Source organism: Peromyscus californicus, unplaced genomic scaffold (genome assembly GCF_007827085.1).
Source record: "Peromyscus californicus insignis strain IS unplaced genomic scaffold, ASM782708v3 Scaffold_20__1_contigs__length_68692818, whole genome shotgun sequence".
Taxonomy (NCBI): domain Eukaryota; kingdom Metazoa; phylum Chordata; class Mammalia; order Rodentia; family Cricetidae; genus Peromyscus; species Peromyscus californicus.
In genome coordinates, this window is record NW_026294503.1 from 40,794,258 (window position 1) to 40,809,578 (window position 15,321).

General features: G+C 53.8%; 1 protein-coding gene across 9 annotated transcripts; it reads right to left on the minus strand.

Annotated features, from left to right (window-relative positions):
* Positions 1-684: 684 nt before the first annotated feature.
* Eef1d (eukaryotic translation elongation factor 1 delta) lies at positions 685-15,266 on the minus strand. Of its 9 annotated transcripts, none has more exons than XM_052748041.1 (10): positions 11,611-14,899; positions 8,386-9,488; positions 6,666-6,786; positions 6,118-6,189; positions 2,514-2,570; positions 2,084-2,183; positions 1,906-2,006; positions 1,481-1,702; positions 944-1,138; positions 685-785 (listed from the first exon to the last, which is right to left on the minus strand). In XM_052748041.1, exons 1-10 carry the CDS (start codon positions 11,797-11,799, stop codon positions 747-749), a joined length of 2,199 nt encoding a protein of 732 aa, XP_052604001.1. In that variant the 5' UTR covers positions 11,800-14,899; the 3' UTR covers positions 685-746. The 9 variants fall into 9 exon arrangements, with proteins under 9 accessions (XP_052604001.1, XP_052604000.1, XP_052604009.1 ...); XM_052748040.1 differs by having other exon boundaries at positions 6,666-6,789; positions 11,611-14,897; XM_052748049.1 differs by lacking the exons at positions 8,386-9,488; positions 11,611-14,899 and adding an exon at positions 15,180-15,266 and having other exon boundaries at positions 6,666-6,789.
* Positions 15,267-15,321: the final 55 nt, after the last annotated feature.

A 15,321-nucleotide genomic window follows, 5' to 3' on the forward strand; every position in this document is an offset into this window, starting at 1 on the left:
GTACTACAGGCAGACTTAATGCCCAGTGGCCTGAAGAGGGCATCAGATACCCTGGAACTGAAGTTACATTACAGTTGGTTGTGAGCTTCCATGTGGGTGCTGGGAATTGAACCCCCATCTTCTGGAAGAGCAGCCAGTGCTCTTAACTGCTAAGTCATCCTTCCTCAGGTGACAGTTTTCATTGGATCCTGCATCTCAGGCCCCACAGAAAGCTTTTGAGGGGGAGGGACCACACTGCTTCCTGATGGCTGAAGGATCATGATGAACACCACTGACAGGAAACAGTCACACATGGTATCCCCCCACCTAGATGTCCACACTACTTCATCCAATACCCAAGCACTGACCACAAGGGATTTAAGTGGAATGGGCAGGCAAAATTCCACACAGTACGCTGGCTGTCCATATCCAACCATCCCAGAACATAAAAGATGTGCCTCACTCCAGTTAACTGCTGTGCCCCTCCTGAGGTAAGGAGAGCCAAGAGGGCTGTTAGATCAGGCCTAGGTGTACTCCACATGGTCACAGCAGCAGGGACAAGAGGCAGAGGGTGGACAAGCATGGGCCCAACAGCTTCTGTTTCTGGGCCCAAACAGTTTGAAGAGGCAAGGGGTGGGCTGGGCTGGGACAAGCACGGCTAGAGCCTGGCAGAGTATGGCACACCAAGTAATACAAGAGCCAGAGTGCGGAGTCTCAGCCTTTAATCTCAACAGGTGCTCACACACACGAACCACACTCTTGGACTTTCAGATCTTGTTGAAAGCTGCGATGTCGACACTCTGCACCTGTGGATGGAGACAAAGGGTGGTGGTGTAGATTGCCGAAAGGCCTTCCTGCTCGTGCTCCATAGTGCGGTTTGAGAGGGATGTTCCTATGGATGTGGGGCAACAGTATCCCAGTGTCCACCCGGTCTCCCCACCCCTGGGTGCCCATGCCCACTCACATGCTCCTCAAACTTGGTGATCTCCTCTTCTAGCAGGTCGGTGCCCACTTTGTCATCTTCCACCACGCACTGGATCTGCAACTTCCGGATGCCATAGCCAACAGGCACGAGCTTGGAGCCCCCCCAGACCAGCCCATCCAACTGGATGGAACGCACACAAGCCTCCAACTGGGCCATGTCTGTTTCATCATCCCACTGTGAGAGAATGGGGGGAGGTGGCTGAGTAAGCCATCTCAGAAACCTCTAGAACACCAGGCTAAACACCCATGACCCCTTCCTCCCATCCCCCGACCTCCCGTCTCTCCCCCCCTCTCCCCCCCAAACTATAAGACACAACTTTGCTTCTTTAAAGAGCTCTTGGGAATAGCCCCAAATTTGCATGAGTCCTGCTCCACATTTCTGTTCTTGTGTCAGGAGGGTGTGTTACAGTGTCTCAGAACCTGAGCCTGTGGTCAGGCCACACAGCACCCCACCCTCCACCTCCAGCTAGTAAGGTCTGTTCCTAGCCTCCCAGAGGCCCATCCCACCACCACTCACAGGCTTGACGTCTAAGAGGATGGAGGATTTGGCCACCAGGGAGGGCTTCTTGGCTTTCTTCTCTGCGTACTGCCGAAGCCTCTCCTCCCGTAGTCGGGCTGCCTCCTTATCTTCTTCCTCCTCATCACTGCCAAACAGGTCAATGTCATTGTCCTCATCGTCCTCTGCTGGGGTGGCTGCCTTCTTGGTTGGAGGCTCCACTTGACGCATAGGAGACACATGCTGCCACAGAGGAAGGGAGGGGGGTGGAGACTCGTCTAGCTCTCTACATTTCAGCTAACTGAAGGAAGGCCAGCCCTCAGGAAGGCCAAGGCAGCCTGCCCTGAGGGTCAATCTTGCCTGGGGTAAGTCAGGAGGTAGAGGCAGAAACCAGCACCAACCACCACAAGTCCAAGGCTCCTTCCCAAGTCTGGAAGGGTACTCACTTGGGTCTGTGGGGCTGTGGCTCGGTGAGCAGGTGAATTCTTCTCCAGAGTGCTCAGCCGGGCCTCCAACTTGGAAATGGCCTGCTGTAGATCTTGTACCACTGTGGGCACAAGGGGAATACCAGTCAGATAGCACAGGCTGGAGATGGAGCCCCACCTGTCAGGCCCAAGCCCTCACCGCCTCGAAGGTTCTGGTTCTCCACTTCCAGACTGGCAATCCGTACAACGAGCTCACTATGATCTCCACCAGGTCCACTGGAGGCCCCAGGGCCTGAGCTCTGTAAGGGGGGGAAACACTGGTCTTAGTACTTTAGTCTGCTTCTAGGATCCCCTTACAGCCACTCAGAAGCAGAGCCCAGACTGAGCTGAAGGTCTGGCAAAGACTCAGTCAGTCTTAATGAGTCCCCTATGGTACTTGGTCAAGATCTGCTGGAAAAGCAACACAGAAAGGCCTAGGTAGGTAAGAGGCCACAAGACAGAAAGAGGGACAGGGAGAGCAGTGAAGAGCTGTTGTCTTCAGGGAGAATGGCTATACAGCCCACTGTGACATTCTCAGCCAAGCAGAGGATAGGACAAGGGAGCCAAACAGAGAAAGCAGCAGGACTTACAGTCCCAGAGGTGGCCTGGCCCAGGGCCTCAGGGGAGTTGGGCAGCATCACCTTGAGCTAGAAACAGGAGGGAAAGCAGTTGAAGGGCTGGAAGGAAGGAGTGTGCGGGTGGTGCCAGCACCTGTGAGCTTGCTCCTGAGGTGGCCCCAGAAGGCTCAGGAGGGCACAGGGCAGGCTCCCCTTGCTGGAAACCCAGGCTTCTAGCTTCATGCTCTTGGATGTTAGTCCCACTCATAGGCAGGAGGGTTACTCGCTCTGAAAAAAAGTTGCATGCAAGTCCGAGCCCCAAATGATCTCAGCAGGCCCTGATCGGACGTCTTCTGAAGGAGGGAGGCAGAATCTGCTCCACACAAGAGGTAACATAGACACAGGCCTCTGCCAAACACACGGCCCAGCAGCATTTAGGCTGACAACAAATGTAACTTCCTCTTTTTTTTTCAATACTTGCATGTGGCAGCAGAGCCCTATGGTAGGATTTTTGGCACAGCTAGCACTGAAGGGAGGTACCTTCAGTCCACCTGCAAGCAGGGCCAGACAGTTCCAAAGACTAGAGCATGTGAGTGGAAGCTAGGCTGGAATGCTAGGGCTGTTTCCAAAACACCTGAGGGTTTTCCCATTCTATACAGCAGGCCTGGGACGCAGGAAAGGATCTGGCAAGGGACAGCCCAGCAGAGCCAAGGGACGTTCACCAGAGACAGTGAATGGCTGCTGAGAACGACCCAGCTTTCTGGATGCTGAAGCTCAAATGTGCCAGACCAGTTATACAAATCTGTCTCCCTTACCCCATGTCTACCCAGCCTGAGCTTCACTGGGTGAGCATGGGGTCATAGGTTTGGATTTGAGAATGACAGGATGAGAACTAACACAAGTCAGGCAGGACCAAGAAGGGGTCACGAGTGTGCAGCCTTTTGAAAAGGCTGTGCACTCCTGACCATCTGGTAGAAAAGTGCCCTAGAAATGGCTGTCTTGAATCTCCAGAGCTTATAATGTTAGTTCACACAGCAAAGCAGATTTAATAGATGGAACAGATTTAATAGACCTGGATCAGTGGTTCTCAACCTGTGGGTCACAACCCTTTCACAGGGGTCACCTCAGACCATCAGAAAAGTTTAAATTATGATTCATAACGGTAGCAAAATTACAGTTATGAAGTAGCAGATAATTTTATGGTTAGGGGTCAGCACAGCATAAGGAGCTGTATTAAAGGGTCGCAGCGTTAGGAAGGTTGGGAACCGCTGCTCTAAATGCTCCATGCATGGCAGTGGGACAAGGGAAACAGAGGCAGGGTGATCAGACAGGTGGGAAAGATGGAGTGGGTTTTCTCCAGACTTTGAAAGGACCCCATGGACACCCTGGTTCTGCTCCACAAGATACCTCTAAAGATGTGACCTCCAGAACTGTAAGATGGCAGATCTGTGTCATTTTAAGTCACTAGCTGTGGTAATCTGATGGAGCAACTAGGAATCAACCCAGACCGTGGCCACGGGAAATGGGGTGCTGCTGGAACAAATCCGTAACGACGTGGAGATGGCAGTGGGCACAGGCCTTAGTACGTAAGAGGCACAGTAGGGAGTTTAGTCCCACTGGTTCCAGGACTTCTAAGTGAGAAAAACCTGATCTTCAGCTGAGAGGTTTTTTGTTTGTTTCCCAAGTGCAGATCTCGAACTTGTGGCAATCCTCTTGCCTCAGGTTAACCAAGTGCTGTGACTGTACACCTAGCCAGGAAGTTCCATTCTATCTGAGATTTCTTTCTTTCTTTTTTTTTTTTTCTCCGAGACAGGGTTTCTCTGTGTAGCTTTGCGCCTTTCCTGGAACTCGCTTTGTAGACCAGGCTGACCTCGAACTCACAGAGATCCGCCTGCCTCTGCCTCCCGAGTGCTGGGATTAAAGGCGTGCGCCACCACCGCCCGGCTCTAGCTGAGATTTCTAGGCCAGGTGTGGAAGACATAGCCTGCTTTCTTTGTACTACTGATGGGAGAGAAGAAACTGAGGGAAAACTGCAGAGCAGAAAAAAAGCCAGGGCCGGGTAGCTGGGGAAACTCCTGGCCTCTCTAGAGTGCAAAGAGAAACAAATTCACTGTTGGGAAGCAAACTGTTGAAGGAAGCAGTGGCTGCCTTAGGTAGACCGGCAGGTGCAAGGACTTGTAAGGTCAGAGACCACGGATAGGACTTGTGAATTCCCGTGGCCATCCCGACAGGTGCTAAGAAATGTGATGGGATCAAAAATATCCAGAGGAACCTCCTGCCACGGCGCAGATTTCTGTGACAAAGTACACCTGCAAAGTTCTTGAAAATTAACTAGCAAAAACCACCACTCATTTAGACCAAAAAGGGAATCAGGACAAAATATTAAAAACATTTTTTTTTTAAAGGCTGAAGATCTCTACCCTCCACAGGCAGGAAGGTTGTTAAAATTTCAGCTTCAACAGTGCTGTTTGGTGAAAACTGTCTCCCAGGGGCCACATGGGCCGGCCACAAAGCACTATTCAGGAAGCCTGGCAGGAGTCTGAAATTGTTTGGGACCAGTGATCCTTTCTACATTTCCCTGTTTTGAATGGGAATTTGCCTGTTGACTATAAATCAGTTGCTTTACACAGCATGCTTTCAAAAATGGCCAACAAGATTCAGTGAAGGGTTTAAAGACAAAACAAGAACCTGAACTATCTGGGTAGGTTCGGTATATTCACAAGGAGCCTTGTGATGATGGGATGCAGCAGGGCCACAGAGATGGTGGAGGCTGATAGGAGGAGATGCCAAAGGACATGCATTGCCCCAAGAAAAGCAGACAGGTAAGAAATGGATGCTCAGAGCCTCAGAAGGAACCCAACTCTATTTGCCTTTGGTCCTATTCCGGCCTCTGACCTTCAGGACCATCCGATGATAAATTCACATTGCTTTAAGCAGTAGGTTGTGGTAACCCATTAGAGAGCCATCAGAAAACCTGTTCCAGGGCATAAACCCATTCCAGAGAGACAGATTGAGGTCCTGACTTCTCTGGAGTAAGGAACACAGAGCAAGTCTGCCTGCCATCTAAAGGGAACACCTTCCTCGGCTAGCCCAGAATGCTAGAGTCAGATGGGGAATACCCAGCCTTGGTCTGAGACCTGGAGACCATGCAGGGTCCCTCTCTGGTCCAAGATGATGCTGACTAGCATACCTCACTAAATAATTATCCCCTTTCCATGAAGGGCCCCACCTAATCAGGAGGAAGAGTAGTCTCAGGGATAGGGGAATGTGTGCTTCTTCAGCAAGGGAGCAAGCAGGAAGAACAGGCTTCCAAGGCATGTGCCTACAGTATACACCCTGCAAAATGACACCGCTTAGCCCAGGCAGCCCATGGCAGGCACTGCAGGAATAGCTAGAGTGACCTCTAGTACGCATGAAAGAAGAGACATGGAAAAGCCTAGAGAAAGACCATTTTCCATGGCAATGTGGGTATGGAGGCCTCAGCATTCACGCCCTCCAACAGCACAGCACCATACCCTGTGCCCTAACTTGCTCCAAAGGCCAAAATAGTCAGCAGTACTGAAGGGTTTAAAAAAAAAATCAGACATGCTGTTTGGCCGAGCACGAGCCCATGGGTACACGGGCCGTGGGTACTCACTCCGGCCAGGGATTTCTGGATGTTCTCTCTGGCTCTTGCAATGTCACGGAGGATCACGCTGGCACCATTCTCCTGCAGACAGTGCAGAAAGAACCAGTCTTTTTTGTTTTAGTCAAAAAATTTTTTTAACACACACACACAAAAAAACCCCCCCATACAAAACAAAATCTCTAAGAACCCTCACTCAAAAAGCAAGAATGCATTACGGAGAGATGAATGCATTACACAGAATGAAAGCTCCCAGGACAGTGAAAAGCGGAAGGTGGCTGAGGCCAGGACCACAAAGTCTGGGTACACAAAGTCTGCAGGTAGCCACACATGCTGAGGCCTGGCCACATACCACCCCTAAACACCTGTCTGTTTGCTGGCCCCAGCCGCCTGGGAGCATTAAGAGTGGGCTGTCCCATGTGTTAGGGTCAGGAGCCAAGGGCAGAAGCACCCCAGCATTCTGCCAAGGCCCTTCTAAAGATTCCTGAACAGGGCCACTTGGCCCTAACGTGTCTCTCTCTGGCCCACCTGGTTCCGTCAGCCCTAAGCTCGGTCCTCACCTGGCGGGAGCCAGCAGTCACGGGCCCATTCATCTGCTCGTAGAATTTCCTTTCCGCATCATCGTATTTGAACTTGTCAAACCAGATCTTCTCGTGCACTAGAAAGTTTGTAGCCATTTTTCTGCTGAGATGGGAAAGAGTGGCTAGGTCAGTGTGGCTAGAAAAACTTGCAGTCAATCTCTGGCCTCACGTTCCCCACAGGCTCCAGGCCTACCCGGCCTGAGTACCCAGGACCGGGCCAGAGATAACCAACAGGGTTGCCTTGGAGGCTGTGACATGCTGGGTCGGCTCACAGTCCTGCTTGGCTCATGAACTGCCTCTCTGCTGCCGAAGACCACAATGTTCAACACCAAGCCCCTTCCGCACACAAAAGGCAGGCCCTACCAGGGCCTGGGTGAGGGGTGTCCCTAGGCCAGTCCTCCAGACCACTAGGCACCCAGGCCCTGACTGTTCTAATCATACAATCCAACCCTAACCCAGCCCAGCAGCTAGAGCACAACAGCAGCTGCAAGATCAGCAGCCGGCCACCTGCCCACCCTGCAGCCAAACAGGTTTTTTTTAACAATGAGACAAGTCCACTCTGGCCCCCAAAGTTCTTTTTCACAAAAATGTGTCTTCCCAGCATGCACCAAGTTTGTCATTCTCTTTCAGTATGAAAGCACTTTTAGCACCTGTCTGTTTTGATTAAGATGGTTAATTAAAAAAAGCCCAAGGGTACAACGAAAGCTCTATGGCTACCAAGACCAGAGTCTGAGAACTGCTGTTCTGGACCATAGCTCACTAGGTAGGGCAAGTCATGCCCTACCACGTAGCTCCTACACCTGGCACAGGATGGGAGCTAGGGGCCGCAAAGTGTCCACAGAGCCCACCATTCACTAGCCTGCCCTTCCTGCCAGGTGGGACAGACCAACCAATCTCACTCTGGCAATTTTCTGTGTGGAAGGCCTCAGGCCATCACCAGACCACCCCAAGTGTCTTCTAATTAAGGATAGAGCCCTGACACTGTACCCCCTTCCCAGGATGCCTGGGTGAGGAGCCAGGCCACTGTGAACACAGGGGCAGGTAGGTAGCGGACAGACCACTGGGTTCCACTCCCATTTGCCCCTATCCACCCAAGATTGGTGTTACTCCTGTCCCTTCTACGTCTATCCATCAGACCTATCTGCCTAGGGGCCACCTCCCACGGTCACTATGACCTGCCACCAGCCCTTCAGAGACCACTGTTAGGACTCCATCCACCTGTATTGGAGCAAGATCCCTTGGGGGCCCTGGGCTAAAGGCAGGTTTCTTTCCTCACGGGGAGGTCAAAATGACAAGCACCCTTCAGAGGCTGCTGGATCAGCCATGTGCTGCTCTTGGATTTAACGCCCACCCTTACCTCAATGAACGCATACTCTAACCTGGGCTGTGGGTGTCAACACCTACCAGGTGCCGGAGACCCAGCTACAAGGTTTCCCATTCATTCATCCTGCCAACAACCTGTTTTCTGGGTTCCTTGATGGGGGGCTTTGCCTCATGTAGACCCCTTTCCCCACCAACACTAGCAACTCAGGACTCTGTAACCCTCAAGGACAGAGCACTACAGGTGCCCACCCCATCCCTACATTCAAGCTGGTCAGGTCCACAGGGGAGTATGAGGGACACCAGCCTAGAGACAGCTGTCCCTTTTTATGCTCGTAGCCCAGGTCAGTCCCGACACCTGCAGCCTTATTTCTCCTACTTGGGTCTCAGGCTGGACATGGATGGGCCAGAACGGGGTGTGGGTCGGTGAGCCAAGGAGGCAGCTTCTAGGCGCCAGGCTATGCGCAGGGCCTCGGCAGCATGGTGGCGGCACTCGGCACTGTCGTAGGTAGGCTTGCTGAGCCAGGGGGGCTCTGCGTCCTTGTGTAGGAAGTACCAGTAGGGCAGAGCAGAGGGGGCCTCCCCATCAGCCCGTTTTGACCCAGCTCGCTTGTTTCCTACAGCATTGCGAATCCGACGGTCTCTGCGGCCCCTCCGGGCACCCTCTGCCTGACTGGCTCGCTCTTGCAGGCGCACTTTCCCTGGGGGGTGGCCATCAAACAGGGCCTCATAGAAGCCCCTTTCCGCTGCATCGTACCGGGGCTTCTCCAGCCACACCTCCCGCACCAGGGCCTGCAGGCTGCCCAGAGGAGGCTGGCCGTTAGCTGGTAGGCAAGGCTGGCAGGCCAAGGCCAGATCAGGAGAGACAGCCGGCTGGCCCGTGTCAGGAGTCCCCTGCCTGTGGCTCCCTTCTACAGCCAGCAGCAAGGCCTGAGACCACTCCACAAAAGCCCGCTCAGCCTGATCAAAGCAAGACTTGTTGACCCAGACCCCCCAGATCACATGGTGGCAGGCCACATGGCTTCCATGCGTACAGGGGCCCCGAGCGGCCAGAGCAGGCGGCTGGGCTGCCTGGGCGGCCACATCTGCCAGCCTCTGGCGGTAGGAGCTTTCTGCCTGGTCGAAGAGGGGCTTGTCCAGCCATACGTGGTCAGCTGAGAGGCCCACGAGGGCCAGGTCCGCCTGGCCAAGCCAACTCTTGGGGGATCGCTTCCTCTTTTTCTGTAGGGGCTTCTTGCACTCATGGCTCTTCCTGGGATCACTCCTGCTGCTGGTGTTGGGGGCCTCTGCCTCGTCGGTGTCCTCTATGTCCTCCTGGCTGGGCCCGTTCACAGCTGGCACCTTGGCCAGGAGCTGTTGGACAGAGGCGGCGGCGGCGGCTCGCGTGGCCTCATGCTCATGGAAGCGCCGCTCAGCTTCCTCATACTTGTGCTTGTCCTCCCAGACGGTCTCCAGCGCACAAGAGGCCTTCCCGCTCCTCATCTTCGGACGCAGCATTAAAAAGCAAGCACAAGAAGGGCAGTTGCAACACAGCAGAGGCACCTGCCTCCCTCGCCCTCCTCAGTCTGGCAGGCAAGGGTGGGCAGGGAGGCCCGGGGAAAGGAGAGGGCAAGGCACTCGAAGGGGCTCTGCCAGATGACATGCAGGGGCACAAAAGTCAAATCCACACCAGGAGCTTCGGTAAACCAAAAGTAGCATACGCATTTATGCAAACACCCACATCTTATGACTGCATATGCTGCCTTTGCTAACCCAACAAGCCCATAGCTTCAGAAAGGGATCTAACACCACCTCCAAACTCAGCAGATACCTTCTCTCCCGGGGCCCCCAGATAGGGTGGCAAATAAAACAGCTGCACTCATTGACAATGGGCTTTAATATAAACAATTACGGTTTCTTTTTGTTTTTTAGTGTCAACACATCCCATGAGATGTTGTATGCTTACTTTTAGTAAATTACTCATGGTTTACTGAAATCAAACTTACATGGGGCTGTGCTTTGCATATGCTGAACCTGACACCTCCTTGAGGTGGCTGATGTCTCCAGTTCAGCGACAGGGATTTGTGACTGCCAAGGTGGATGGAGCACCAGCAAGCGGCCCATCACTGAAAGTCACCCGCACCTATCCTGGTCACACAACCCTACCCAGACCCGGGTGCCTTTCTGGAGCAGGGGCAAGTCTTAGGAAAAGGGACAGTGTCTCTGTGAGCCTGACTGACCTCACCGGGATGGGTCAGGGATTGAGTGTCCACCACCAACAGGGCTCCTTAATCAGTTGGCATCACCTCCCCATCAGGAGGCCACCAGACTACAACTCTGAATCCCTCTGACCCAAAGGGTCATAAGGAGACCCCAGAGTCTCAGGATAAGATATCCCACTCGAGACGGTAATCAGTGGACAAGACCCTTGCCCCAGGGGTCTCCGCTTCCTTATTGGACGTGGTGTGACCTCAAGCTCTGTGTGACTTTAGGTACCTGCTCCCTCGGCAGGGTGTGACTCTGAAGCACAGACCAACAGCCACAGGGAGGAAGACCTGCCTCCACTACTCCTGAAGCCGAATGTTGCACCATGGAAGAGAGAGGTTCCAGGCTCTACCAGCCAACCCAGAAGGCCACAAGGGAACTCTTAGTGCCACCCTGCTCTAGTAGGGTGGTCCTTTCAAGATTTTGGTAGTCTGGACTCAACTAACAGAACTCGAGGACTAGGGTTATAGATGCTGCTATCTTGATGCTTCTGCGGGTCTGTAAGGAACACCTAGGCCATCTGCTGGGCTCTCAGGGAGTGGAAGGGAATCCTTTGGCTGGACAGCAAACCTTCATCTCACCGTCTAGGATCTTTTCCTAATACACCAACAAAACACTTAACTGGAAGAGCGTTAAGCTATCCAAATCTAACCTCTGCTCAGGACCTTGGAAAACTCTACTTGTCATACCCTGAAGCCTACCTCCAAGGGAGATCTAAAGTTCTTTAGTACTGCCCACCCAAGCTCTCTCTACTGTGAGGAGCCAGGGCCAGGAGCCAGAGGCCCAGCGTAGAGAGGTCTCTAGGCCACCCCCTTACTTACCAAGGCCAAGTGGCAGGGGCAGGGGCAGGGACTGAGGAGGATCCCAGGAGGCAGAGCATTGTGACATCACCCACTGTCGCCAAGGGGGCAGTGCATGCCATCACAGCAGGACCTGACTGACGCCCACCTCCTGGCTTTCGGTCCCTGAGGCTGCTCTGCTCTTGTGGAGCACTACCGGTCTGGGCTGACCATTCCCTTTAGCAATGCCCCCCACCAAACTTAGGACTAGGTTGGAACCCTCCTAAAGGAAACAGATGTAGCTACTTCCAATGCTCTCCCTAGAAGGGACAGGGCCACCTCTTTAGGCCACATCTTCATGACTTGCCACCACTTCTCCATAGGGCGGAGGGCTACGTGCTGGCCTGCTCGGTGTCAGGGCCACATGGGTACCCACTTGCCACCAGAACAGCTAACTACACCACTGCCCTGTCCCAGCAAGCTCAACTCGGCATGGGTATGCCTCCCTCGGGCAAGGCAGTGGCTGGGGGCTCCTTGGCGCAGGTGAAGGGAGACACAGGGCACTTTGCAGGTGTACTTACTTTGCTTTGGCCTCCTAGGACAGCATGAAGGAAAAGCAGCAAGGTTAGAGGAGTGGGCAAGGCCACCCACGGCAGACAGCAGCTTGGGCAGCCTGGCTGGCCTTTCAGAAGCTGCTTGTCAAGGTGGAATGGCAGAAGAGGATAAAATGAGATGCACCACCAAATCCCAGGTGGCTGCCTGGTCCTCATCTTTGAGGGGCAGCACTCTTCCGTTAGCCCCTGATATGTAGCTCTTAGGATTCCTACTATCTAGGAGACAAGCAGAAACCACCATGGAAGCTGCCTGCTCCCACTCCTGTCCTTTTCTGAGCCTACAGCCTGCATCAAGGTGAGCTAGCACCTACAGATGACCCCTTAGCTGTGGAAGAAGACCAGCGTCTTCCCTTCACTGGCAAGGCTTTGGAAGATAAGGACACTCCCCCCCACTGCCCTATCTCCAAGGGACCAAGTGGTCCAGGTCCAGATAGCTCCAAGCTGTGGGCTCTGGTGCCACCAAGGTCCAGTGTGCACACTGGTACTGGACCTCTTACTGAAACGGTGCCACCTCTGGATTGGGATGCCAAGCCAAGACCTCAGCACAAACAGCAAAGGCTCCCAAGGGACAAGGTCTTCCCCAACCTGCTTTCCCAACAGGTGTACGATCGGCTGAGGACGTTAGCCAGTTTGCGCCCAGACTGGGCATACCTGAACGCCATCGCTTCCCTGGAGGACACTCATATGCAAACCTGCAGTTGTCCAGGAAAAATAGTCTGGAAACATGTAGCAGTGAATTTCTCAAACCCCCACAAGCACGGGTTTGCCAATACCCACATCCCTACAACAGGGTTGCCCTTTCTTTCTCTTGAGGTTTTATCTGGACAAGAACAGAAACACATGCCAAAGAGATTGAAGTACCAGAAAGGAAAGCCAACTTCCGGAGATGCAGGCTCAGACACATCAAAGGACCTAGAAAGAAATGGCCTAAGCAGTCCTTGCCCTGCTCTCAGATATAGGCTGAAGTCTAGAATGCAAGACTGGCCACCAGAGGTGAGCTGTCAAGACCCTTTGCGTGAGAGAGAGACTATGCCTGAGCTCTGGAGGGCCCTGGAAGAAGGCCGAGTGGCAGACAGGCCCGATAGGTCCTAGGTCCTGAGATATGTTCAACAGCTAGGCACCCAGCCCTAACCCCACTCACAAGGAATTTGCCAAAAGAGCTTACTGGCCAGCTGCAGCCTCCGAGGGCCAACCTCCATCTGCTCTGCAAAGAGAACGGGTGTTATGACTCTCATAGCTTCTACTCGTTTAGACCAGGCAGCGGCTCCCGCCAAGGACACTTCTGGCTTGGGGGCTGGACCCTGAGAAGCTGAGAACTGGTATGTCACGGCGGTGCCCCACCACAGTAGCACACATCTGAAGGGTTCCGCGTGCTGGGAGCGATAGGGAAAATCTCCCTAGGAGCTGGCTTTCTGAGCCCTCAGCCCCGTATCTTCTGTCCTCTGGACACTCCGAAATAGCATGTCACTCCATCAGTCATATCACTGTTGGGCTCCCGATACTACCTGTCCTCATGAGGAAGGTGAGTAGGGAATGGGGTCTGCCAGCAAGCCTAACTCATACCCCTTTACCCCAATAGCAACACCCTCTGGGCTCACCTAGCCCGAGTCTGTGAACCAGGGCTGCCCATCAAGACTTTCTGTGTCAAGTGTCCAAAGGAGCAGCTGGTAGCCCTTGGAATGTGGAGGGCTCAGGAGCAAAGGTTAGCTTTTTAGTCCCAACAGTGGGGTAGCCACATTGCTAGGCACAGGAGTGATGATGCCTTGGGTCTTTTTTCATGGGTTAAATTCTACATCTCCAAGTTCCCACTCTGCCCCTGGGATATCCCAGTCCTACTTAGAAACACTGGCCTGTGCTGTTTGCCCATCTTGAGACCCAGAAGCTAACGCCCAGCCGAAGCCCAGGCAGCCCCAATCTCCTTGTCCCAAATGCCATTGTTTGTTAGTTCTAATTCTGTTTTAACCCGTGGTACCCTGACTTGACACACAGGTCTTGGGGCTTGCTAGACAGCTCTTCCTTTCTCAGCTCTTCCTTTCCACTTGCTAACACACCTGTGCCAAACCTCACACTTAAGCGGGAGATGGATGTGGGACATCTTAGACCCAGAAAGGAAAATGAAGGCTCTGATTGGTCTAACCACCCAAATCCGCTGAGTTTGTGTTATGAGTGGAGCTACAGACCAAGGCATGTTCCATTACCTGTATTCCACACAAATGTCTCAATGACTCCAACCTTCAACAAGCACATACCATCTGAGATCTCTGGCACAGAAATGCTCAATGCCATTATCTCCTTCCGTCAGCCCCCAGGAACCACTCTTTCTGACCACCAAACCCAAACCCTCTCAAGCACCTCCGCTTCATCTGTAGTAACCCCCGGAGCCTCAGCTATCCAAAAGCTGAGCCTGGAGGGACTAGCCCTGTACCAGCTTCCTCCTGAGAGGACAGAAAGTCATGCAGAGCACACATCCCAGGTTAAGAAAGTGTAAGTGGCTCCCTCTGCCAACTCTCCAACTGTTTACTGAAGTCTCCAGCAGTCCAAGGGGAGGCTCGTGCTGAACTAGCCACCACAGAGCCTGGGAGGGGACTCCTTGTCCCTTTGAGGGCTTCTTCCTCTCGACTCTGCTGCCCCATGGGATTGGCTCAGGGGGCACCTGGTAGTCCTGTCACATCCATCCTTCGCTTCATCCAAGAAGATCCGCCTGAGGTAGGACCCAGTTAACCCTGAGTGACAGGGACGTTTCAGAAGCACCTCTGGGGTGTGGCACCCCAAGATTAGCTTCAACAAGTTCTTGTGCTGCGAGGCAGCCTTTTATTCTAGAAAACTATGATGCTAGGAGCGCTCACGTATTAGAAAAAGAACGGCCCTACCCTTCAACGACCCTTTCCCAAGAAAATTGCCCAAACCATCTTATTCAAATCAGTACGTCGCCCTGTTACACTCTGAGCCAGTCGGCATCACATGCCTCTTCTCTACCCCGTGTTCATGGGCCTCCTAAGTTCCACGAGGCTGCACCCGAAGCCAAGTTCTCTCTATGCCTAAGGCTCGGTATGTCCTCGGTGCTTAACCGCAAGGACCTAAGACCTTGGCAACAGCTGGGGCAGACGAACGCTGACCCGGCAAGGGTGTCAGTCATGGCCGTGGCAGGCCGCCTGAAGCAGAACTCAGGAAGCTAGCAACCATGTGGCCGGCCCGACACAGGACCGGACGCCCGCCCGTAGCCCTCACTGATCCGCTGGAGCCAACCCTATCGGCGCGGGCCCGGGGCACTCCAGCCTTTGCCGCACGTGCGCTCCTTGAGGCGGGGCCCACGGTACTCACACGCCAGCCAAGGACGCAGCAACCAAAACCTGGAACTGCGAGCTCAGGACTGCAAAGGAAAGGGAAGGCGACCGCGCAGCTCCCGGAAAACGCAGCGGCACAGACCACGAGAGGCCCGGCGGGGGACACAACCCTGAGCACGCGCTGCCTCGCCCGCGGAGCATGCACCACGATGCATGCAGGAACCACTACGGCAGAAGCCAGGGGACAGCTACCTCGGGCGCCGCACTTCACCCGAGGAGTTGTCACAAACAGCCGAGAACCGGGCGTCCCAACACGCAACACCCCTGCACAGCCCGAAGAGTGGAGCGGCCGGACTAGGGCGGCACGAAACGGAGTTGGTGTGCGCACGCGCTG